Raw genomic sequence first — 26502 nt, 5'->3', positions numbered from 1 at the left:
ACGCCCCATTCACCCCCTAAGCCACGCCCCCCACCATTGACACACGCTGACTAAACCACGCCCCTCGAGTCCGGCCACGCCCCCCCGCGCTCTGATTGGTCCGTTGGTGGCGGGGAATGCCCCGAAACTGACCCTAATGGGGGGGTGGGGGGGACCGAAACCGCCTCATTATGGAGGAACCCATTAATTGGGGGCAGGGAGCGGACGCCCCACATCCGGGGAGGGGCCCCAGAATGGAACACAGGGGGGAGATCTCAAAGCCAAATGTGGGGGACCCCAAAACCACTCCATTATGGGGGGAGGGGGGGGCCCAAATTCCTCCCCTCATTGAGGGACCCCAAAACTGATCCAATAGGAGGGGACCCCCAAAAGCACCCCGTTATTGAGGGGTCTGCAATTAATGGGGGGCCCCAAAAACCACCCCGTTATTGAGGGGGTCTGAAATTAATGGGGGACCCCAAAGCCACCCCGTTATTGAGGGGGTCTGAAATTAATGGGGGACCCCAAAAGCACCCCGTTATTGAGGGGGTCTGCAATTAATGGGGGACCCCAAAAGCACCCCGTTATTGAGGGGTCTGCAATTAATGGGGGACCCCAAAACCACCCCGTTATTGAGGGGTCTGCAATTAATGGGGGACCCCAAAGCCACCCCGTTATTGAGGGGGTCTGAAATTAATGGGGGACCCCAAAGCCACCCCGTTATTGAGGGGGTCTGAAATTAATGGGGGCCCCAAAACCACCCCGTTATTGAGGGGGTCTGAAATTAATGGGGGACCCCAAAACCACCCTATTATTGAGGACCCCCAAATTGGCCCAATGAAGAATGACCCTGAAGCTGCTCCAAAGGGGGTGGGACCCCCAAAACCGCCCCATTATCAGGTGAGCCCCAAAACCGCCCTACAAATGGGGGCACCCCAAAGCCCCCCCCCCCCCCCCTAATGGGGGCACCCCAAAGCCCCCCCTTCCCCACAGGCCCAGGCACCGGCGGTGAAGCACCTTTATTCTCCCCTTGGCCGAGGGCTGGGGGGGGGGACGGAGTAATGCGAGACCCCCCCCAGGCCCCATAACCACAACGAGGAGTCGGCGTGTGGGGGACGGAGTGCTGAGGGTGCCCCCCCACCCCCCCCCACAAAACGTGCTGCAGGGGGTGGGGGGGTGGCGGGGCTGCCCCATAGCCCCTCACTATGGGGCTGAGCCCAGGCACTGCGCAGTGAATTGAGGGGGGGGCCCAAATCCTCTCTGCGTGGGGCTGACCCACGCTTGCCCCATCGCCCCCCTCCCCCAATATGGCGCTTTGTGGAGGGGGGGGGGGGGGGGAAGGAGTGGGGGGGGGGGGACACAGAGGGTCTGAACGATCTCCTTCGTCCCCCCCCCACCCCACCCCACAGAAAAGCCCTTTCCGTACCGTTGGGGGGGGAAGGGGGGGGTTGGGGGTCGAGGTTGGGGACGGAGGGATGGGGGGGTAAGGGGGGGGCGATGGGATGAGGAAGGGGGGGGGGGGGTGGTCTCAGTTCCTGGTGAGGGGGGTCCCGATGGGGCTGGGGGGCGGCGGATGTTGGCGCGGTCTTTGGCTGCTTCCTCTTCCTCGTCGTAACGCTCGTCCTCCTCGTCGTCGCTGTGACGGGGGCTGGAGATGCGCGACAGAGCCGGGGAGGGGGGGACGGAGGCGGGGCGGGGGTAGCGGAAACCCTGCGGGGGGGGGGGGAGAGGGAGGGGTTAAAGGAGGGGTAATGGGGGGGGAGGGGAGGGGGAAGGTTGGGGGTAAGGAAAGGGGAGGTGATGGGGAGGGGAGGGGGGGTAAAGCAGGGATAAAGCGGAGGGGATGGGGGCACGTGGGGGGGAACCAAAGGGATGCACAAAGGATATGGGGACATAAGGGACACCAAAGGGACACCCAGGGGACACCCAGGGGACATGGGGACACTCAAGGACACCTAAGGGACCCTTACGGGACACTCAAAGGACAGGGGGACACCCAGGGACACTAAAGGGACACCCAGGGGACACCAAAGGGACACCAAAGGGACACCCAAAGGACAGGGGGACACCCAGGGACACTAAAGGGACAGGCGGGAGACACCAAAGGGACACCCAGGGGACACCAAAGGGACACCCAGGGACACCTAAGGGACACCCAAAGGGGGACACCCAGGGACACCAAGGGGACACCCCAGGGGACACCCAAAGGACAGGGGGACACCCAGAAGACACCCCAGGGACACCTAAGGGACACCCAGGGGACATGGGGACACCCAGGGGACACCAAAGGGACACCCAGGGGACACCCAGGGGACAGGCAGGGGACACCAAAGGGACACCAAAGGGACACCCAGGGGACAGCAAAGGGACACCAAAGGGACACCCAGGAGACACCAAAGGGACAACCAAAGGACAGGGGACACCCAGGGGACACTAAAGGGACAGCCAGGGGACACCAAAGGGACACCAAAGGGACACCCAGGGGACACCAAAGGGACACTAAGGGACACCCAAAGGACAGGGGGACACCAAGGGGACACCAAGGGGACACCAAGGGACACAAAAAGGACAGGGGGACACCCAGGGGACATCAAAGGGACACCTAAGGGACAACCAAAGGACAGGGGACACCCAGGGACACCAAGGGGACACCCCAGGGGACACCCAAAGGACGGCGGGACACCCAGAAGACACCCCAGGGACACCTAAGGGACACCCAGGGGACATGGGGACACCCAGGGACACCAAAGGGACACCCAGGGGACACCCAGGGGACACCCAGGGGACACCAAAGGGACACCAAAGGGACACCCAGGGGACAGCAAAGGGACACCAAAGGGACACCCAGGAGACACCAAAGGGACACCCAGGGACACGGGGACACACAGGGGACACCAAAGGGACACCCAGGGGACACCAAAGGGACACCAAAGGGACACCCAGGGACACCAAAGGGACACCAAGGGACACCCAAAGGACAGGGGGACACCCAGGGGACACCAAGGGGACACCAAAGGGACACCAAAGGACAGGGGGACACCCAGGGGACAGCAAAGGGACACTAAGGGACAACCAAAGGACAGGGGACACCCAGGGGACACCAAGGGACACCCAGGGGACACCCAAAGGACAGGGGGACACCCAGGGGACACCAAAGGGACACCCAGGGACACCAAAGGGACAACCAAAGGACAGGGGGACACCCAGGGACACTAAAGGGACAGGCAGGGGACACCAAAGGGACACCAAAGGGGACAGGGGACACCCAGGGGACACCAAGGGACACCAAAGGGACACCCAAAGGACAGGGGGACACCCAGGGGACATCCCAAAGGACAGGGGGACACCCAGGGGACACCAAGGGACACCCAAGGGGACACCCAAAGGACAGGGGGACACCCAGAAGACACCCAGGGACACCTAAGGGACACCCAGGGACATGGGGACACCCAGGGACACCAAAGGGACACCAAAGGGACACCCAGGGGACACCCAGGGGACAGCAAAGGGACACCAAAGGGACACCAAAGGGACACCCAGGAGACACCAAAGGGACAACCAAAGGACAGGGGACACCCAGGGGACACAAAGGGACAGGCAGGGGACACCAAAGGGACACCAAAGGGACACCCAGGGGACACCAAAGGGACACCAAAGGGACAACCAAAGGACAGGGGGACACCCAGGGGACACCCAAAGGACAGGGGGACACCCAGGGGACACCAAAGGGACACCCCAGGGGACACCCAAAGGACAGGGGGACACCCAGAAGACACAAGGGACACCTAAGGGACACCCAGGGGACATGGGGACACTCAGGGACACTAAAGGGACACTTAAGGGACAGCCAGGGGACACCTAAGGGACAGCTAGGGGACATGGGGACACCCAGGGACACCTAAGGGACCCTTAAGGGACACTCAAAGGACAGGGGGACACCCAGGGACACTAAAGGGACAGGCAGGGGACACCTAAGGGACACCTAAGGGACACCTAAGGGACACCCAGGGGACACCCAGGAGACAGCAAAGGGACACCAAAGGGACACCCAAAGGACAGGGGGACACCCAGAAGACACCCCAAGGGACACCTAAGGGACATCCAGGGGACATGGGGACACCCAGGGGACACCCAGGTGACCCCAGACCCCCCCCCCCCAAATCCCCCTCCCCACTCACCGCCGCCGCCGCCTCGGGGGGCTCGTAGGTGAAATGCTCGGGGAAGGCCTTGGCCAGAGCCATGCGGCGTGCGAAGGTGTAGTACTGGGGGGGGGGGGGGGCGGGGGTCAAAGGTCACCCCAAAACCCCCCCCCCGGGGGTCCGAGGGCACTGCGATCTCCCCCCAGCCCCCACCCCCTCCCCAATCTCTGCTTTTTCGGGAATCCGATCCCGAGACCCCAAACCCTCCCCAGCAAAATGTCCACCAAGACCCCCAGAGATCCCCATTAAGCTCTTCCAGCCCCCCCAACCCCCTTCCCAAGACCCCCACGGACCCCAGGCTCCTTCCCAAACCCCCCGCATTCCTTCCCAGTCCTACCCAGGACCCCGACCCCCTCCCAACCCCCCCAAGCCCCGTCCCAAGCCCCTCAAAGACCCCTAAGACCCTCCCCATTCCCTCCAGCCCCCTTCTCACCCCCCCCAGAGACCTCAGGACCCCTCCCAACCCCCCCAAGCCCCTTCCCAATCCCCCCCAAAGACCCCTAAGACCCTCCCCAACCCCCGCAAGCCCCTTCCTAAGCACCCCAGACCCCTTCCCAAGCCCCCCCAAAGACCCCTAAGACCCTCCCCATTCCCTCCAGACCCCTTCTCAGGTCCCTTAGGGACCTCAGAACCCCTCCCAACCCCCCCAAGCCCCTTCCCAATCCCCCCCAAAGACCCCTAAGACCCTCCCCATTCTCTCCAGACCCCTTCCTACCCCCCCCAGAAACCTCAGGACCCCTCCCAAACCCTGCAAACCCCTTCCTAAGAACCCCAGACCCCTTCCCAATCCCCCCCAAAGACCCCTAAGACCCTCCCCATTCCTTCCAGCCCCCTTCTCACCCCCCAGAGACCTCAGGCCCCCTCCCAACCCCCCCAAGCCCCTTCCCAATCCTCCCCAAAGACCCCTAAGACCCTCCCCATTCCTTCCAGCCCCCTTCTCACCCCCCCCCAGAGACCTCAGGCCCCCTCCCAACCCCCCCAAGCCCCTTCCCAAGCCCCCCAGAGACCCCTAAGACCCTCCCCATTCCCTCCAGCCCCCTTCTCACCCCCCCTAAGACCCTCCCCATTCCCTCCAGACCCCTTCTCAGGTCCCTTAGGGACCTCAGGACCCCTCCCAACCCCCACAAACCCCTTCCTAAGCACCCCAGACCCCTTCCCAATCCCCCCCAAAGACCCCTAAGACCCTCCCCATTCCCTCCAGACCCCTTCTCACCCCCCCCAGAGACCTCAGAACCCCTCCCAACCCCCTCAAACCCCTTCCCAAGCCCCCCAAAGACCCCTAAGACCCTCCCCATTCTCTCCAGCCCCCTTCTCACCCCCCCCAGAGACCTCAGGACCCCTCCCAACCCCCCCAAGCCCCTTCCTAAGCCCCCCAAAGACCCCTAAGACCCTCCCCATTCCCTCCAGCCCCCTTCTCAGGTCCCTTAGCGACCTCAGGACCCCTCCCAACCCCCCCAAGCCCCTTCCTAAGCCCCCCAAAGACCCCTAAGACCCTTCCTATTTCCTCCAGCCCCCTTCTCAGGTCCCTTAGGGACCTCAGGATCCCTCCCAACCCCCGCAAACCCCTTCCTAAGCACCCCAGACCTCTTCCCAAGCCCCCCCAAAGACCCCTAAGACCCTCCCCATTCCCTCCAGCCCCCTTCTCACCCCCCCCCCAGAGACCTCAGGACCCCTCCCAACCCCTGCAAACCCCTTCCTAAGCACCCCAGACCCCTTCCCAAGCCCCCCAAAGACCCCTAAGACCCTTCCTATTTCCTCCAGCCCCCTTCTCAGGTCCCTTAGGGACCTCAGGACCCCTCCCAACCCCCGCAAACCCCTTCCTAAGCACCCCAGCCCCCTCCCCAGTCCCCCCAAAGACCCCTAAGACCCCCCGGCCCCCCTCCCCACCCCGCTCACCCTTCCCAGGTACTTCCAGTCCAGCAGGTCGGACAGCCGCTCGGTGCGGTTGCGCTGCACGATGCGCTGCCGCCGGCTCTGCTGGCAGAAGCCGTAGAGGAAAGCTGTGAGCTGAGCGCACGATTCCTCAGGAGCCCGGAACCTTCGGTCCACGATGTAAATCCCTGCGTGGCACCACGTCAGGAGGAGGAGGGGGGGACGGACTTGGGGACACCCCCCACGGACACGGGGAGTCACCCCGTCCTGCTGCCGGGGGCAGCGTTGGGGGTCTGCGTGCAGGGGGGTGCCAGCGTTGGGGCTCAGGGATTTGGGGGTCTGGGGGCTGTGGGGGTGAGGGAGAGGAGACAGGGGGACAAGGGGGGGAAAGGGGTACAGGAGGACAAAGGGACAGGAGGACTGAGGGACAGGGGGACAGGAGGATGGGGAACAGGAGAACAGAGGGACGGGAGGATAAAAGGACAGGGAGACTAAGGGACAGAAGGACAGGAGGACTGAGGGACAGAAGGACAGAGGGACAGGAGGACTGAGGGACCAGAGGACAGAGGGACCGGAGGACAGAGGGACCGGAGGACAGAGGGACAGGGAGACTAAGGGACAGAGGGACAGGAGGACTGAGGAACAGAAGGACAGAGGGACAGGAGGACTGAGGGACAGAGAGACAAAGGGACAGGAGGACAGAGGGACAGGAGGACAGAGGGACAGGAGGACAAAAGGACAGGGAGACTAAGGGACAGAAAGACAGGAAAACTGAGAGACAGAAGGACAGAGGGACAGGAGGACTGAGGGACCGGAGGACAGAGGGACAGGAAGACAGAGGTACAGAAGGACAAAAGGACAGAAGGACAGAGAGACAGGAGGACTGAGGGACAGAAGGACAAAAGGACAGAAGGACAGAGAGACAGGAGGACTGAGGGACAGAAGGACAAAAGGACAAGAGGACTGAGGGACAGGAGGACAGAGGGACAGGAGGACAGAAGGACAGGGAGACTAAGGGACAGAGGGACGGGAGGACAGAGGGACAGGAGAACAGAGGGACAGGAGGACAGAGGGACAGGAGAACAGAGGGACAGGAGAACAGAGGGACAGGAGGACAGAGGGACAGGAGGACAGAGGGACAGGAGGACAGAGGGACAGAGAGACAAAGGGACAGGAGAACTGAGGGACAGGAGGACAAAAGGACAGGAAGACTAAGGGACAGAGGGACAGGAAGACTGAGGGACAGAAGGACAGAGGGACAGGAGGACAGAGGGACAGCAGAATGGGAGACAGGAGAACAGAGAGACAGGAGGACTGAGGGACAGGAGGACAAACGGACAGGAGACAGAGAGACAGGAGAACAGAGAGAACTACGGATTGAAGATTAAAATAAGGAGAACGAGGGGCAGAAGATGATGGATCGGAGAACAAGGGGACAAAGGGACAGAAGGACAAAGGGACAGAAGGACAAGAGAAGGAACGGACGAAGACAAAGATGTGGGCCAAGGGAACAAGTGACAGAAAGACCTGGGGATAAAGGACAAGGGGACGGGGGAGACAAGAGGCAGGAGGACAAGGAACAGGAGGACAGAAGGATGAGGGGGGACGGGAGGGGGACAGAAGGATGAGAAGGGACAGAGGGACATGAGGGGACAGAGGGACATGAGGGGACAGAGGGACATGGAACAGGAGAAGAACAGAAGGACACGGGGAGACAGGATGGGGACAGAGGAACATAAGAGAATAGAAGAGGGACAGGAGAATGAGGGGACAGGAGGAGGACAGAAGGACAAGGGGAGACAGGAGGAGGATAGAGGGATGAGGGGAGATGGGAGAGGGACAGAAGGACATGGGGGATAGGAAGGGGACAGAGGGACAGGAAGGGGACAGAGGGACAAGGGGGGACAGCTGTGCAACCCCACTCACCGTAGGCAGAGGGGTCGGCGATGTGCTCCTCCATGAAGCAGCCGAAACCAGACAGGTTGGTGGAGACGCTGGGGATGCCCATAACGGTGCACTCAGCTGTGGGCACAGAGGGGTCGGGGGTGGGGGGGGGTCCCAGGAAATGAAGGAGTGTGTGTGTGGGGGGGGGGGGGTCTCGGGGGTGTCAGTCATACCGGGGGTGTAACCCCAGGGCTCATAGTAGGAGGGGAAGACCCCGAGGTGGCAGCCGCGCACGAATTCCTCGTAGTCGACGGGCAGCAGGGGCTGGTGGAGGACAGGAACTCGGGGTGGAAGATAATCTGGGGAGGGGGTTCGGGGGGGGGGGGCACGGTCAGAAACAGAGCTCTCTGCACCCCCACCCCGTGTTCCCCAAACCCCCCCGAGCCCCCTCAACCCCCTCTGATTCATTCTGAGCTCTCCCAACCCCGCCTGGATACCCCCGTCCCAACCAAAACCCCACTGAACCCCCCCAAGTCCTCCTGAACCCCCCCAAACCCCCCTGAGCCAACCCAAAGCCCCCATCACCACCCCTCCTGGATACCCCCGTCCCACCCCAAACCCCACTGAACCCCCCCAAGTACTCCTGAACCCCCCCAAACCCCCCTGAGCCCACCCCAAAGCCCCCATCACCACCCCTCCTGGATACCCCCATCCCACCCCAAACCCCACTGAACCCCCCCAAGTTCTCCTGAGCCCCCCTGAACCCCCCTGAGCCCACCCCAAAGCCCCCATCACCCCCCCTCCTGGATACCCCCATCCCAACCAAAACCCCACTGAACCCCCCCAAGTCCTCCTGAACCCCCCCAAACCCCCCTGAACCCCCCTGAGCCCACCCCAAAGCCCCCATCACCACCCCTCCTGGATACCCCCGTCCCACCCCAAACCCCACTGAACCCCCCCAAGTCCTCCTGAACCCCCCCAAATCCCCCTGAACCCCCCTGAACCCCCCTGAGCCCACCCCAAAGCCCCCATCACCACCCCTCCTGGATACCCCCGTCCCACCCCAAACCCCACTGAACCCCCCCACGTCCTCCTGAACCCCCCTGAGCCCACCCCAAAGCCCCCATCACCACCCCTCCTGGATACCCCCATCCCAACCAAAACCCCACTGAACCCCCCCAAGTCCTCCTGAACCCCCCCAAACCCCCCTGAACCCCCCTGAGCCCACCCCAAAGCCCCCATCACCACCCCTCCTGGATACCCCCGTCCCACCCCAAACCCCACTGAACCCCCCCAAGTCCTCCTGAACCCCCCCAAATCCCCCTGAACCCCCCTGAACCCCCCTGAGCCCACCCCAAAGCCCCCATCACCACCCCTCCTGGATACCCCCGTCCCACCCCAAACCCCACTGAACCCCCCCACGTCCTCCTGAACCTCCCTGAGCCCACCCCAAAGCCGCCATCACCACCCCTCCTGGATACCCCCGTCCCACCCCAAACCCCATTGAACCCCCCCAAGTCCTCCTGAACCCCCCCAAACCCCCCTGAGCCCACCCCAAAGCCCCCATCACCACCCCTCCTGGATACCCCCGTCCCACCCCAAACCCCACTGAACCCCCCCAAGTCCTCCTGAACCCCCCCAAACCCCCCTGAACCCCCCTGAGCCCACCCCAAAGCCCCCATCACCACCCCTCCTGGATACCCCCGTCCCACCCCAAACCCCACTGAACCCCCCCAAGTCCTCCTGAACCCCCCCAAATCCCCCAAACCCCCCTGAGCCCACCCCAAAGCCCCCATCATCACCCCTCCTGGATACCCCTGTCCCACCCCAAACCCCACTGAACCCCCCCCAAGTCCTCCTGAACCCCCCCAAACCCCTCTGAACCCCCCTGAGCCCACCCCAAAGCCCCCATCACCCGTCCACCCCCCCCCCCCCTCCTGCTCCCCCAAATCTTCCCAGACACCCCCGGACCCCCCCTACACCCCCCTGGCACTCCCAATCTCCCTACAGAGCCCCGCCCCCCCCCCCCACCCCCCACCTCCCCTGTCTCAGGCCCTTTGTCCCCTAGGCTCCTGGGGTCCCCCATCCCCAATGTCCCCCAAGGTCACCCCCAGCCCTGAGGTCCCCCAGGATTCCAGTGTCCCCCATCCCAATGCCCCCCATGGTCCCAGGGTCCCCAGTTCCCAATGCCCCCTGGGGTCTTGATGTCCCCCATCCCCACTGCCCCCCAGGGTCTCAGTGTCCCTCCCCAGCCCCAATGTCCCCCAGGGTTCCAATGTCCCCCATCCCCAATGTCCCCCAGCCCCAACACCCCCTGGGGTCCCGCTGTCTCCCATCCCCGATGTCCCCCAGCCCCGACACCCCCCAGGGTCCTGCTGTCCCTCATCCCCAATGTTCCCCATCCCCCAAGCCCCCCGGTGTCCCGCTGTCCCCCAGCCCCGATGTCCCCCAGGGTCCTGGTGTCCACCCCCCCATCCCCAGGGTCCTGGTGTGCCCCCCAGCCCCAATGTCCCCTAGGGTCCTCCCCCATCCCCAATGCCCCCCGGGGTCCCGCTGTTCCCCATCCCCGCTGTCCCCCAGCCCCGATGCCCCCCAGGGTCCCGCTGTCCCCCAGGGTCCTCCCCCAGCCCCGATGCCCCCCGCTGTCCCCCAGCCCCGATGTCCCCCAGCCCCGATGTCCCCCAGGGTCCTGCTGTCCCTCATCCCCAATGTTCCCCATCCCCAATGCCCCCCAAGGTCCCGCTGTCCCCCAACCCCGATGTCCCCCAGCCCCGATGTCCCCCGGGGTCCTGCTGTCCCTCATCCCTGATGTCCCCCAGCCCCAATGCCCCCCGGAGTCCCGTTGTCCCCCATCCCTGATGTCCCCCAGCCCCAATGCCCCCCGGAGTCCCGTTGTCCCCCATCCCTGATGTCCACCATCCCCACTGTTCCCCATCCCCGATGTCCCCCAGCCCCGATGCCCCCCAGGGTCCCGCTGTCCACCATCCCCGCTGTCCCCCATCTCTGATGTCCCCCAGCCCCGATGCCCCCCGGAGTCCCATTGTCCCCCATCCCCGCTGTCCCCCATCCCCGCTGTCCCCCCGGGGTCCCATTGTCCCCATCCCCGCTGTCCCCCATCCCCGCTGTCCCCCCCACCTTCACGCGGTCATTGCTGCTGTTGAAGAGCCCGATGCGGCGGATGGTGGTGAGGATGGGGTCGGTGGCATCGTCCAACATGTTGTGGGTGCAGACGGGGGGAAGGATTGGCGCTGGGGGGGTGGGGGGGGGGAAACACGGGATGTTGGTGAATGGGGCCGTGGGGACGTGGAGGACCCCGGCACTGGGGACGTGAGGGAGATGGGGAACCCAAACCAGTGGGGATGTGGGGTCCCAGGCACTGGGGACGTGGGGATGTGGGTCAGTGGGACACTGGGGACGTGAGGGACCCAGGATTTGGGGACGTGAGGGACTCAGGGTTTGGGGACACAGGGACCTGAGTGCTGGGGATGTTGGGGACCAACGGAACCCGGCACTGGGGACATTGGGACCCACACATTTGGGACGTGGAGACTTGGACACAGGGGACGTGGGGGTACTGGGGACATGGGGACCCAAACACTGGGGACACGAGGACCTGTGGGACTCAGGCACTGGGGACATGGGGACCTGGGGCTGCAAGCATTGGGGACATGGGGGACCTGAAAATTGGGGATATGAGGGACCTGGGGGACACAGGCATTGGGGACACGGGGATTTGGACACAGGGGATATGAGGCACATAAGAATTGGGGACATGAAGGACCTGGGGACCCCTGGGTACCCAGACATTGCAGATGTGGGGACTTGGACACAGAGAACATGGGAGGGGGTCCTGAGAACTGGGGACATAGGGAACCCCAGGCACTGGGGACACGGGGGACCTGGGGGCTCCAGGCATTGGGGACATGGGGACCTGGACACAGGGGACGTGGGGAACCTGAGAAATGGGGACACGAGAGACCCGGACATCGGGACACGGAAATTCAAGTATGGGGAATGTGGGGAACTGGGATTTGGGGGACGTGGGGACCCCAACATGGGGGACATGGGGACCTGAGGGGCTTGCAGTGAACTGGGGGACGTGGGGACCCTAACGTGGGGGATGGAGGGACACGGGAAGCCATGCAATGGGGACACGAGGACCCAGGAACAGGAGAGAGGGGAACCCCAACATTGGGAACACGGGGACCACCAGCACTGGGGATGCCCCCAAGAGTGGGGATGTGGGGGTGGGGATGTGGGGACCCCGACATTGGGGACCCCAACAATGGGGACGCGGGGACCCACCTGCGTGGCGAAGATGGCGCGTTTCATCATGGTGAAATCCTCGCGGTCCAACATCTTGTTCATGTCAGGGAGGTTCCCCCTGCGGCCGGGGGTCCCGTTAGGGCCACCCCCCAACAGGTGACCCCCACATCCCCCCCACTGGCCCCCCACATCCCCCCCTTACTTACACCAGCAGCGACTCGTACAGCTTCTTCCCAAACTTCTCCTTCACCGCGTTGGCTGTGTCCCTGTTGGGGGAGGTGGGGGGGGGTCAGCGTTGGGGGGATCGGAGGGGTCCCCAGATGTCCCCGAGGGTCCCCATCCCCACGGGGGGGGTCCCACCAGAGCTGTTTTCGCACGGCCTGCCCCTTCAGGGACTCCACGTTGAAGTTGTTGGTGCGTGCCGGCATGATGAAAAAGGCCACCACCGTCGTCTCGCTGCCGTTCACCTGCAAGGACCCCCATGTCACCCCATGTGTCCCCAGATGTGTCCCCCCTCCTCCCCCCTCTCCTCGGCCCACGCGACAGTCTGGGTCTGAGCATCCCTCCATCCCATGCATCACCCCCAGCCCCAAATGGGCCTTTGTCCGCAAAGGGTTGCAGTGACCATAAATGTTCTCTCTGTACCCAAATGCTCCCCCAGTCCCCAAAAAACTCCCACGTCCCCAAATGTTCTCTCTGTCCCCAAATGTTCCGTCTGTCCCCAAAAACCTCCCACGTCCCCAAATGTTCCCTCTGCCCCCAAATGTTCTGTCTGTCTCCAAAAACCTCCCACGTCCCCAAATGTTCCCTCTGTCCCCAAATGTTTTCTCTGTCCCCAAAAACCTCCCATGTCCCCAAATGTTTCCTCTGTCCCCAAATGTTTCCTCTATCCCCAAAAACCTCCCACATCCCCAAATGTTCTCTGTCCCCAAAACACTCCCACGTCCCCAAATGTTCTCTGTCCCCAAATGTTCCCTCTGTCCCCAAAAACCTCCCACATCCCCAAATGTTCTCTCTGTCCCCAAAACACTCCCACGTCCCCAAATGTTCTCTCCGTCCCCAAAAACCTCCCACGTCCCCAAATGCTCCCTCTGTCCCCAAAACCCTCCTATGTCCCCAAATGTTCCGTCTGTCCCCAAAAACCTCCCACGTCCCCAAACGTTCCCTGTGCCCCCAAACACTTCCCCACCCCCCAAACACCCCACGGTCCCCCAAAGATCTCCTGTGACCCCAACCCCCTCCCCCCACCCCCCCGTGTCCCTGTCCCCAGACATCCCAGTGCCCCCAAATTCCCCCAATCCCAGTTCCCACGTCCCCAAACACCCCAAACGTCCCCACCTCCCCACAACACCCCCATCCCCTGAAGCCCCCCCCTCCCCCCCTGGGTGCCCCCGTCCCCCCCCCCCAGCCCCCCGATCCCCCCCCCCAGCCCCCCGATCCGCCCCCCATCCCCACCCTCAGCAGGTAGTTGAGCCGCGCCAGCGCCTCGAGGAAGATGTCGGCGCCTTTGTTGGAGAACTCGTAGCGCCCCGCGATGAAGAAGAAAAGCGTCTTGTCCAGGTCAAAGTCCAGGTGCCTGAGGGGACAACCGTCACCGCAGACCCCAAAAGACCCCCAGTCCCACCCCAGGATGCACCAAACCCCCCCCCCCAAAAACCTCAGGACCCCACCGAGATCCCAAAACCGCCCTCAGAGATCCCAAAACCCCACTGAAGCTCCAACCCTGCACCAGGAGGCATCAAAAGATCTCTGAGAGATCCCAAAACCTCTCTGAATGCCCCCCAAATCCCTGGCAGACCCCAAAAGCTTTCTAGAGCCCCAACCCCACAGCGGGAGGCACCAAAATCCCTCTGACAGACCCCAAAACTTCTCTGAATGCCCCCCAAATCCCTGGGAGGCCCCAAAAGACTTCTGGAGCCCCAACCCCACAGCAGGAGGCACCAAAATCCCTCTGACAGACCCCAAAACTTCTCTGAATGCCCCCCAAATCCCTAGGAGGCCCCAAAAGCCTTCTGGAGCCCCAACCCCACAGCGGGAGGCACCAAAATCCCTCTGACAGACCCCAAAACCTCTCTGAATGCCCCCCAAATCCCTAGGAGGCCCCAAAAGCCTTCTGGAGCCCCAACCCCACAGCAGGAGGCACCAAAATCCCTCTGACAGACCCCAAAACCTCTCTGAATGCCCCCCAAATCCCTGGGAGACCCCAAAAGCCTTCTGGAGCCCCAACCCCACAGCAGGAGGCACCAAAATCCCTCTGACAGACCCCAAAACCCCTCTGAATGCCCCCCAAATCCCTGGGAGACCCCAAAAGCCTTCTGGAGTCCCAACCCCACAGCGGGAGGCACCAAAATCCCTCTGAGAGACCCCAAAACTTCTCTGAATGCCCCCCAAATCCCTGGCAGACCCCAAAAGCCTTCTGGAGCCCCAACCCCACAGCAGGAAACATCAAAATCCCTCAGAGAGACCCCAAAACCTCTCTGAATGCTCCCCAAATCCCTGGGAGACCCCAAAAGCCTTCTGGAACCCCAACCCTGCAGCGGGAGGCACCAAAATCCCTCTGAGAGACCCCAAAACCTCTCTGAATGCCTCCAAAATCCCCCTCAAGAGCCCCCCCAAATCATCTGGCAGCTCCCAATGCCCCCCACAAGGACCTCCAACCCCATAGGAAGACCCCCAAAACTCCCTGGAAAACCTCAAAACCCTCTGAGAGACGCAAAAACCTCCCTGAGAGACCCCCAAATCTTCCCGAGACCCCCCCCAAAACCACCCCAATGCTCTCCGAGAGCCCTTGGACCCTCTCAAAATCCCCAAGGGACCCCAAAACCTCACTGAGAGACTCCAAAATGCCCAACAGACCCCATAACTCCTCTGAGCAACCCCAAAACCCCGACCAAGAGATCCCCAAATCCTCGAGAGACCCCAGACTCCCCCTGAAGATCCCCCCAAAATCCTCCTGGTAGCCCCCAATATCCTCCTCAGAGCACCTGAATCCTCCAAGCCCTCCCTAAAAACCCCAAGACCCCTCCAAAATCCTCCTGAGATCCCTCAAAACCTTTCTGAGAGCCCCCCAGGACCCCCGAGAGCCGTCAAAATCCATCTGAAAGCCCTTAAAGCGCTCCTGAGAACACCTAGACCCCCTGAGATCCCCCTCAAATTACCCTTAGACCCCCCCAAATCCTTCTGAGCCCCCCCAGATCCTTTCAAGACCCTCCCAAAGCTGTCCTGAGAGCGGATTTTGAGACCCTCTCAAAATCTCCCCTCGAGACCCCTCAAAAATCTTCCTGAAAGCCCCCAGTTGTCCAAGAGCCCCCCCAGAGTACCCCTAACCCCCCCTCATTCCTGTCCCCCCCCCCCCAATCTCTCACCCATAGAAGTGCCCCCTCACAAACTCCTGCACCCGCGCCTTGCTCTGGGCATGAAGGTTCTGGAATTCGTGCATGGCTGAGAACTTGCGGACATTGAGGCCGTTGGGGGTCACCAGATCTGTGGGGAGGGGGAGACGGGGGTGTGAGGGTCCCCATGATAGGGGTCTTAGGAGCTCTGTGGGGGTTTGGGGGTTCCTGTGGTATTGAGGTCTCTGTGAGGATTTCAGGATCCTCCACGGGAGGATCAAGAACCCCCTAAGGGGTCTCTGGGTCCCCTTGGGGGTCTCAGGATCCCCACAGTACTGGGGTCTCCATGGGCAAATCTCAGGATCCCTGTGTGGGTCTGGGGTCTCTGTGTGGGTCTGGGAACCCCAAGTGGGTCTCAGGACTCCTGTATGGGTCTGGGGTCCCTGTGGGGTTTTAGGGATCCCCATGGGATCTCAGAGTCCTCATAGTATCGGGGTCTCCATTGGGGGGATCTCAGGATTCATGTGTGGGTCTGGGGTCCCCATGGAGATTTAGGAGTCCCCATGGGGTCTCAGGATCCCCACGTGTGTCTGGGGTCCCCATGGGGGGTCTCAGGATCTCCATGTGGGTCTGGGGTCCCTGTGTGGGTCTGGGTGTTCCCATGGGGGATTTAGGGGTCTCCATGGGGTCTCAGAATCCCCACGTGGGTCTGAGGTTCTCATGGGGGTCTCAGGATCCCCGTATGGGTCTGGTGTCCCCATATGAGTCTGAGGTCCCTGTGGGGGTTTAGGGGTCCCCATAGGGGTCTCAGGATCCCCATGTGGGTCTGGAGTCCCCCTGGTGGGTAAGAGGTCCCCATGGGGGTTTCAGGATCTCCACGTGGGTCGGGGGTCCCCATGGGGGCTTAGGATTCCCCACGTGGGTCTGGGGTCCCTGTGAGGATCTCAGGATCCCTGTGTGAGTCTGGGGTCCCCACGTGGGTCTGGGGTCCCTGTGAGGATCTCATGATCTCCATGTGGGTCTGGGGTCCCCACGTGGGTCTGGGGTCCCTGTGAGGATCTCAGGATCCCTGTGTGGGTCTGGGATCCCCACGTGGGTCTGGGGTCCCTGTGAGGATCTCAGGATCCCTGTGTGGGTCTGGGGTCCCCACGTGGGTCTGGGGTCCCTGTGAGGATCTCAGGATCCCTGTGTGGGTCTGGGGTCCCTACATGGGTCTGGGGTCCCTGTGAAGATCTCATGATCTCCATGTGGGTCTGGGGTCCCCATGGGGGTTTAGGGGTCCCCATGGGGGTCTGGGTCCCTCCTGGCCACACACCAGGTTTCCTCTTCAGGAGGTGCTCGGCCTCCCCGGCGGTGACGTGCGACACGGTGGTGAGGACATGCGCGCAGTGCGCGGCCGCGCGCTCCAGGCAGTACCGGTGGTAGATCTGCCGCTCGCCCGCCTCCCTGTCCACGTCGAACTGCAAGATGGAGCCCACAGGGCCTCGACCTCCTGGCCCAGCCTTCCCAGCATTCCCTGCGGCTCACCAGGCCCCAGCCTTCCCAGCATGCCCTGCAGCTCACCAGGCCCCAGCCTTCCCAGCATGCCCTGCAGCTCACCAGGCCCCAGCCTTCCCAGCATGCCCTGGGCTCACCAGGCCCCAGCCTTCCCAGCATGCCCTGCGGCTCACCAGGCCCCAGCCTTCCCAGCATGCCCTGTGGCTCACCAGGCCCCAGCATGCCCTGCAGCTCACCAGGCCCCAGCCTTCCCAGCATGCCCTGCGGCTCACCAGGCCCCAGCCTTCCCAGCATGCCCTGCGGCTCACCAGCCTTCCCAGCATGCCCTGCAGCTCACCAGGCCCCAGCCTTCCCAGCATGCCCTGCAGCTCACCAGGCCCCAGCCTTCCCAGCATGCCCTGCAGCTCACCAGGCCCCAGCCTTCCCAGCATGCCCTGCGGCTCACCAGGCCCCAGCATGCCCTGCAGCTCACCAGGCCCCAGCCTTCCCAGCATGCCCTGCAGCTCACCAGGCCCCAACTTTCCCACCATACCCTGCGGCTCACCAGGCCCAAGCCTTCCCGGCATCCCCTGCGGCTCATCAGGCCCCAGCCTTCCCAGCATGCCCTGCGGCTCACCAGGCCCCAGCCTTCCCAGCATGCCCTGCGGCTCACCAGGCCCCAGCATGCCCTGCAGCTCACCAGGCCCCAGCCTTCCCAGCATGCCCTGCAGTTCACCAGGCCCCAGCCTTCCCAGCATGCCCTGGGCTCACCAGGCCCCAGCCTTCCCAGCATGCCCCACTCCACACCAGGCCCCAATTTTCCCACCATGCCTGGGGCTCACCAGGCCCAAGCTTTCCCATCATTCCCTAGGCCTCACCAGGTCCCACTCTTCCCAGCATGCCCCAGGTTTGGGCAGTGTCCCATCATGCACTGCGGTCCCCGCTAACTTCCCACCATGCTCCAGGCCTCGCAAGGCCCCAACCTTCCCATCATGTGCTGGGGCTCCCCAGGCCCCAATTTTCCCATCAATCCCCACTCCTCCCAGTCCTCAACCTTCCCATCATGCCCTGGGGCTCCCGCTAACTTCCCACCGTGCCCCGGGGCCCCACCGAGGCCCCTCTCCCTAACTCCCCCCCCCCCCCAATGCCCTCCTCCCCAATTTTTCTCTCCCCACTTCCCCCTCAATTCCCTTCCCCCCCATCCCCCACCAACCCCCCCGCCCCCAACGCCCACACCCCAATGCCCCCCAACCGACCCCCTCCCCAAACCCCTCTCCCTCATTTCTCCCTCCCCGATTCCCCTTTCCTAAATGTTCCCTGACAAACCCCCTCTCCCCAAAGCCCCCCTCCCCAAACCCCAATGCCCCCATCACAATCCCTCATTTCCTCTCTCCAGTCCCCCCCCAATTCCCCCTCCTCTATCTCCTCTCCCCAACACCCCCTCCCCAACGCTCCCATCCCAATTCCCCCCCTAAATCCCCCCTCCCCAGTGCCCCCAACCCAATTTCCCCCCCCAAACCGCCCCTCCCCAGTGCCCCCAACCCAATTCCCCCCTTCCTCACTCTTCTCCCCCCTACACCCCCTCCCCAACACTCCCATCCCAATTCCCACCCCTAAATCCCCCCTCCCCAGTGCCCCCAACCCAATTTCCCCCCTCAAATCCCCCCTCCCCAGTGGCCCCAACCCAATTCCCCCCTTCCTCACTCTTCTCCCCCCTACACCCCCTCCCCAACACTCCCATCCCAATCCCCCCCCCCATTCCCCTCCCCCCCAATCCTCCCTCAATCTCCCTCTCCAACCCCTCCCAACTCCCCTCTCTCCTGGCCTCAACCCCCTCCCCCATTTCCCCCTCCCGCCCCCCCACTCACATTCTGCAGGTTGTTGTAGAAGTCCACGCTGCCGGCGCAGAGGTAGCGGCCCAGCAACGTGGCGTGGGTGGTAAAGATGGTGGCCACGGGCAAGCGGCGCGCGCGGCACAGCACCAACCCCAACCCTGCCAGCCACTCGTGGAAATGCCCCACGATGAAGGGACGGTCTTCGCTCTGAGCTGCAAACTGACCCCATCCCCAAAACGGCACTGTTATCAAATGGGGGGGGGGGGGACACAAGGGGCTGTGCCCCCTCCCTCATTGGGGTCATTCTGAGGGAACCCCGAAGCCTCCAAAACTCTCAATGACCGCCAGGACCTCCCAGAACCCCTCAGGGCCGCGTCCTCTGCCTCACTGCGGTCGTTCCAGGGGACCCCAAAGCTCCCAGGACCCATAAAGCTCCCCCCACGACTGTATCCTTGTCCTCAGTGGGGTCATTCCAGGCCCCAAAGCCCTCCCCCTCCCACCCCCAGGATCGTATCCTCTCCTTCACCGCAGTCACTCCAGGGGATCCCAAAGCCCCCAGGACCCCCGAAGCCCCCAGGGCTGCGTCCTCCCTTTCACCACAGTCAATTCATGGGAAATCCAAAGTGGCCCAGAATCCTAAAAGCCTTCCAGAAACCCCCAAAACTTCTCCCAAATCCCTCTGGGGACCCCAAAACTTTTGTGGGGACCCTCAAACCCAGCTCTCCCAGAAACCAGCTGACAACGAAACCAAAGAGCACACCGTGACAACCCAATCTACCCTTGGCATCCCCATAACTCCCCCACAATTCCCCCAGGCGTCCCCCAAACCTCTTCAGGGATCCAAAACCACTCTGGGGACCCCAAAACCTTCCTTGGGAACCCCAAACCACCTCTCCCATCAAGCAGATGCCGAAGAAACCAAAGAGCACGACGTCATTGGTCCCTGGCTCTCACCAGGACGCCCCCATCCTTCTCGAGACCCCCAGAGATCCTCCAAAACTCCCTCAACACCCACCTGGGGGGACCCCAGAACCGCATCGGGACCCCCCCTCTCCAAAACCCACCTCTCCCAGGAACCAGGCGACGAGGAAGCCGAAGAGCACAGCGTCGTTGGCCTCGCGGTCGTACCAGGGCACGCCGATGGCACAGCTCTCCCACAGCTCACTTTTCCAGCGGTCCAGGCTCCAGGCGGTGGCTCCCACGTCCAGCAGCACCACGGCCGGGCTGCCTTCGATCAGCCAGCGCCCAAAGTGCACCTGCGTCCCAAAATGGGTTAAGGGAGCCCCCGAAACGGGATCGAGGAGACCTAGAGTGGGTTAACGGTGCCCAGGATGGGTTAAAGGAGCCCTGAAGTGGCAAAAGGGAGAGCTGAAACGGGGTGAGAGAGCCTGAGAGTGCGTTCGAGTCCAAAAATGGGCTAAGGGAGCCTAAAAGTGGGCTCGTGGAGCTCTAAAAAAGGCCAAAAGGAATCCTGAAATAGGTTAAGCGTGCCTGAAGTTGGGTGGACGACGCCCAAAACGGGTTAAAAGAGCCTTAAAATAGGCTAAAACAATCCTAAAATGGGTTAAAAGAGTCCTAAAATGGGTGAATGGTCCCCAGACCACATTAAAGGAACCCGAAAATACGGTAAGAGAAATCTGAAATGGGCCAAAAGGACACGAAGATGGGTTGAAAGCATTTCAAATGGGTCAAACGAGATTTAAAACAGGTTGTAAGAACCCTAAAATGGGTGAAAGAGATCTCAAAACGGGTTAAGGGAGCCAGATAAGGGTCAGAGGGATTCTGAAACGGGTTATTGGCCCCCCAGAATTAATTAACAGGCTCTTAATTGGGTGAACGCTCCCCGAGAACACGATGTTTCCTTTTCAAATAGATTATCTGGTAGCTATTCTCTGATGGGATCAAATCCCCCAAAACGGGTTCAAATCCCCCAAAATGGGATCAAATCCCCCAAAATGGGTGAACGTCCCCACAAAAACACAACAGTGCCCCCCCAGCGTGGGGTGGGGCTGTGACCTTTTCTGCCCTTTCCTACGCAGGGACAGGGAAAGGGGGGAACTTGAGCTGGGGGCTAAAAATAGCCCCCACGTGGGTGGGGAGGGGCAGGGCCACCCCCCCCCCCCCCCACACACACACACAAACACCCCCCATGGGTGCCACAAAGTCCCCAAGCGCCCCACTCCTCACCCTGGTGTCCCACTGGGGTCGTCGGCTGCCCTCATCCCACATCCCCCCACCACGTTGGTCGGTGCCCCCACCCCACGCTCCCCCCCATCCCCCATTTTCCAATGTCTCCTCCATCCCGAATCCCAACCCCATACCCACGTCCCCCCCTACCCCCAAGTCCCCTCCGTCCCGCCTCCCCTCCATCCCCTGCCCACCTCCTCAGGTCTCCTCCACCCCCTGCCCCCCCCAGGTCCCCGTGCCCCTCTCACGTAGGGGTGTCCCCCCACCCCCAAGTTCCCCCTCATCCCACAGCCCTCTCCATCCCATGTTCTCCTGCCCTACAATCTCCTCCATCTTCTGTACCCACCTCCTCGTCCCCCATACCCCAGTGTTGGTGGGAGCCCCCTCCCCGCGCCCCCTCCCCATCCACTGCTCCCCTACCTCACGTCCTCCCTGTCTGTGCCCCCCACAATCCCATGTTTCTTCTGCCCTCCATTCCAAATCCTCCCATCCCCACACTCCCTCTCTTCCCCCCCACTCCACATCCCTGTCCCCCCCACCCTGTATGCTCCTCCATCCCCACATCCACCCAATTTCACACCCCATGTCCCCTCTGCCCCCTTTATTCTCTCTCACCATCTTGTCTCCCCCGTCCCATGTCACCCCATCCACTCAGACCCAGTGCCACCTCTGTCCCCATGTCCCCATCACCCCACATCCCCCACGCCAACAGATCCCCCCATTCTTCCATACCACCTCCTCCCCGTCCCGTGTTCCTCTACATCCCATAACATTTTTTACCCCACATCCCAAAACCTTCTCCAACCCACACGCCTCTACAACCCGAGACCCCCATGTCCCCTCCCTCCCACATCCCCACGTCCTTCCCCATCCCATATCCTCTCCCTCCCCCCACCCCACATTCTCTCCATCCCACGTGTCCCACTGACCCTGTTGTGTGCTCCCCTATATTCCAAGCCCTTCTTACCCCATGTCCCCAAATCTCCTCCATCCCACGATCCCCCATTCCCACACCCCTTCCTTGACCTCACACCTCCCATCCTAATTTCCTCCTCTTTGCGTCTCTTTATACCCCGTATCCTTTTTATCCCACGTCCCCATCACCTTCAATATTCCACATCCCCCCTCGCTGTGCCCCCCCATATCCCACATCACTCATCCCTGAACATCCCGTGTCCCCTCATCCTCCTCCACCCCACGCCTCCCGTCCCCACATCCCCTCCATCCCGTGTCCCCCACTCATCTCCTCTCCTCTGTCCCCATTTTGCCTCTCTGATCCCACATCCCCACCTTCACGACCCCCCAAATCTTGTCCTCTTCCCCCATGTTCCCATCTTCTCCACCCCACGTCCCTCTCCGTCCTGTGTCCCCTTCATACCGCATTCCCCTCATCCTGCATCCCTTTCTATCCCACACCTCCTCTAACCCACATCTCCTCCATCACCCCATCCCACACCCTCTCCATTCCACATCCCTCACCAACCCCTGTCCCCCCACCCCCATCTCTCTGTCCCCATGTCCCACCCCGTTCCATCTCCCCCCATCTGCATCCCCACAATCCCACGTCCTCCCACCCCTACTCCCCTTGTCCCTACATCCCCTTCCATCCCATCCCGTCCCCCCCCACCCCACATCCTTCTCCATTCCATCTCCCCCAATTCCCACATCCCTCTCCATCCCCATCTCCCCCTCGCTCCCATACCTCCTCCATCCCATCCTCCCCTCATCCCCCCCATCGCACCCCCCACATTGCACCCCCCTCAGCCCATACCCCTTTGTGCCCCCTCCCCGCCTCCCCCCCAACCCCACAGCCCCACATCTCACATCTCCTCGACCCCCACCCTCCCCCGTGCCCCCTCCCTCCCAATCCCAGCCCTCACACCCCACATCCCCTCAGCCCATACCTCCCCGCCGTGCTCCTTCCACCCCCTCCCCCCCAACATCACGCCCCACATCCCCTCTGCCCCCTCCACTCCCTCCCCACCAACCCCAGCCCCCCACCCCCCACATCTCCTCAGCCCATACCCATCTGCGGCCCCTCCCCTGCCTACCCCCCAACTCGAGCCCCCCATCCCCCACATCCCCTCGGCCCCTACCCCCCTCTGCTCCCTCCACCCCCTCTCCCACAACCCCAGCCCCCAACCCCCACATCCCCTCAACCCATACCTCCCCCCATGCCCCCTCCCCCCCCCAACCCCAGCCCACATCCCCTCAGCCCCTACCCCTCGTGCCCCCTCCACCCCCAGCCCCCCATCCCCACATCCCCTCAGCCCCTACCCCCCCGTACCCCCTCCACCCCCCTCTCTCCCCCAACCCCACACCCCCCCACGCCCCCACCTTGCATCCCTTTGAGTTCATGGCCTGCAGCGTGCGCCGCAGGGCGGGCTGGGGGGGCTCCAGCAGCTCCACCTGCGTCCTGACGCTGCTCTCCACGTAGGGTCCCACCAGCACGTACCCCTCGCCCCACTCGTCCGCCGTCACCCGCGCCCTTCGTCTGCAGCACCGTGTAGATGCCGCCCACTGCGGGGCCGCAGCGTCAGCGCCCACCGTGCACCGGGGGGGGGGGCACCCACTGTAAGGCCTACAGCATGCCAGGCCCTATAGATTCTTCCCCCCCACCCCCCCCCCCTCCGCCTTCAAGACCCAAAATTTGGCCTTGAGACCCACAGGGCTCTGGGGCATGACATACACTGGGGTGTAACAACCCCCCCAGGGCCTAAGATGGGGTCTTGAGACCCACAGGGCACTGGGGTATGACATACACTGGGGACTAAGGACCCCCCCCCCCCCCCAGGGCCCAAAATGGGGCCTTAAGACCCACAAAGCACCGCGCCATGGCATATAATGGGGAATAAGGACCCCCCCCCAAAGTCCAAAATGGGGCCTCGAGACCCACAGGGCACTGGGACACGGCATATATTGGGGATTAAGGACCCCCCAAGGCCCAAAATGGGGCCTCGAGACCCACAGGGATCTGGGGCATGGCGTACATTGGGGTGTAAGGACCCCCCAGGACCCACAATTAGGCCTCAAGGCTCACAGAGCACCACGCCATGGCGTACACTGGGGACTAAGGACCCCCCCCCATGACCCAAAATGGGGCCTCAAGACCCACACGACTCTGGGGCACAGCATTCACTGGGGACTAAGGACCCCCCCAGGGCCCACAATGGGACCTCAAGACCCCCACGACTCTGGAGCACAGCATCCACTGGGGACTAAAGACCCCTCTATGACACACAGTGGGGCCTGAAGACCCCCAGGGCAGTGGGGCGTGCCATATTTTGAGGCCTGAGGACCCCCCATGACCCAAAATGGGGCCTCGAGACCCACAGGACTCTGGGGTGTGGCATACATTGGGGCCTATGGACCCCGCTATCACCCATGATGCTCTGGGGCAGGCGCCAAGGCCCACAATGCACTGCGCCATGGCACACACTGAGGCCTAAGGATCACCCCCCCCCCCCATGACCCAAAGTGGGGCCCCATGACCCACAATGCATTGTGCCACAGCACACACACCAAGGCCTATGAATCTCCCTATCACCCACAATGCACTGGGGCAGGCCCAAGGTGCAGTGGAATGAGTACCCACAATGCTCTGGGGCAGGCGCCAAGGCCCACAATGCACTGCGCCACAGCACATACTGAGGCCTATGGATCCCCCCACGCCCCACAATGCACTGCGGTGAGGACCCACAATGCACTGGGGCAGCCCCCCAAGACCTGCAATGCACCTGGGATCCCACCAAACCCTGTGGGATCTTCCCATGATGCACTGGGGTGGGGGGAGTGTGAAGGGAATTCAGTCCTCCAAAGTCCCATCAATTCCTGGAGCTGCTCCCGGTGCATTGTGGGATGCTGGGGGTGTCCTGTGGGAGGACTGGGGGGGGGGGGGGGGGGAGATTGAAGGGGTACTGTGGGGTCATGGGGTCACAGTGGGGTCACAGTAGGGTCGGGGGTTACGGAGGGGGGGGGGGTTTGGGGGTCAGCTCACCTTTGTTGGCTACTTCCCAGGCCACCTCGAAGAGGACGGCGTTTTCGGGGGGCCCCTCCCAGTCCTCCAGGCCTGGCAAGGAGCTGACCGACATGCTGCGGGCCAGCGGCATGGCGCCTGGGGGGGGGGGGGGGGGGTAGGGGGAGGGAGAGCGAAGGGAGGGGGGTCACACACTGAGGAGGGGGCTTAAACCAGCCCCCCACCCACTGAGGTCCATCTGGTGCCCCTCCCCCCCCCATCTCGTGTAGGAGAGCCCCCCCAGTCCTCCCAGTAGGATCTCAAGGTCATCCCCAAGGAACCCTTTGCTGTCCCCCAGTGCCACCACTCCCCCCCCCCCCACCCCTCCCAGGACCACCCCCAGCGAACCCCACAGACCCCCCCCCATAGCAGACCGCCCCATGCCCATAGGACCCCCAGAGAACCACCCCCAGGAGCCCCTTCCCCCTCTCTGCCATCCCCCCAGCCCCCCCATGGGACTCCCTCAAAGCCCTCCTGTAGACCCCCGTGACACTGAACCCCCCCAGATCAACAGGGATCCCCCCAACCCCCCCCCCCCCACTTTATTTCATCTGCTCCAAACCCCTCTATGGGACACCCGCAGTACACTGAGCCCCCCCAGGAACCCCCCTGTTCTATTTCCATCCCACCAAAGCCCCCCCTACGGCATTGGGGACCCCCCAGAACCCCTCTAAAGGACCCCTCCCACTCTTCATTACCCCCTATAGAACATTGGGGTCCCCCACCATTCTTCTTCACCTCCCCAAACAGTCCATATAGAATCCCCCCCAGACCCTTATTCCTGTTTCCTCCCCCCAGACCCCCCCAGTGGGACTCTCCGACGACACTACGGACCACCCCAGGTCCTTGACACCCCCCTCCTCTCCCATCCAGGCCCCCCCCCACCTCTATTTCCCTCCCAAAGCCATCTATGGGACCCCTCCCAGGACCTTGAGCCGAGACTCTATGGGACCTCAAGACTCCCCCAACCTACTTTCCCCCTTAGAGTCCCTGTATGGGACCCCCTCCCCCCCCCACTCCTTTACAACCCTCCTACAAGACATCCCTGTGACACTGGGCCCCCCCCCCAGGACCTTGAACCCTTACCCAGGACCCTCCCCAAACTATTTCTCCCCTCCAAAGCCTCTCTATGGGACACCCCGAAAACACCGGGGATTTCCACAGGACCGTGACACCCCCTCCACTCACCCAGGACCCTCCCAAACTATTTGCCCCCTCCCCCCCCACCCCCTCTACAAGACCCCCCCTCCCCCAAAGCCCCCATCCAGGACCCCCCAACTTTTCCCCCCCCACAAAAGTCCCCCTATGGAACCCCTCAGTGACACTGGGGACCCTCCCCATGACCCCTCCCCCCCCGGCCCAAGAGCCTCCATTCCCAGAGGGGTGTCCCTGGGGGGTCCCAGGGCCGCCCCCCCCCCCACCTTCCTTCGCTCTCACAGCTGAGCACGATCTGACCC

The 26502-nt window shown here is 62.8% G+C and overlaps 1 protein-coding gene across 1 annotated transcript; it reads right to left on the bottom strand.

Annotated features, from left to right (window-relative positions):
• Positions 1-16: 16 nt before the first annotated feature.
• LOC146541886 (glycogen [starch] synthase, muscle-like) lies at positions 17-26502 on the bottom strand. The gene is given in 21 exon segments (XM_085215421.1): positions 17-133; positions 1339-1689; positions 4158-4241; positions 6075-6238; positions 7977-8072; positions 8168-8260; positions 8263-8293; positions 11070-11164; positions 11167-11182; positions 12240-12318; positions 12407-12466; positions 12561-12667; positions 13656-13776; positions 15566-15683; positions 16848-16992; positions 18877-19062; positions 19908-20099; positions 23368-23517; positions 23519-23550; positions 25028-25144; positions 26467-26502. Coding segments are annotated over 20 exon segments (2349 nt in total). The 5' UTR covers positions 25140-25144; positions 26467-26502.

Source organism: Meleagris gallopavo, unplaced genomic scaffold (genome assembly GCF_905368555.1).
Source record: "Meleagris gallopavo unplaced genomic scaffold, MGAL_WU_HG_1.1 scaffold_32, whole genome shotgun sequence".
Classification (NCBI taxonomy): domain Eukaryota; kingdom Metazoa; phylum Chordata; class Aves; order Galliformes; family Phasianidae; genus Meleagris; species Meleagris gallopavo.
This window is presented reverse-complemented; position numbering and strand designations above follow the sequence as displayed.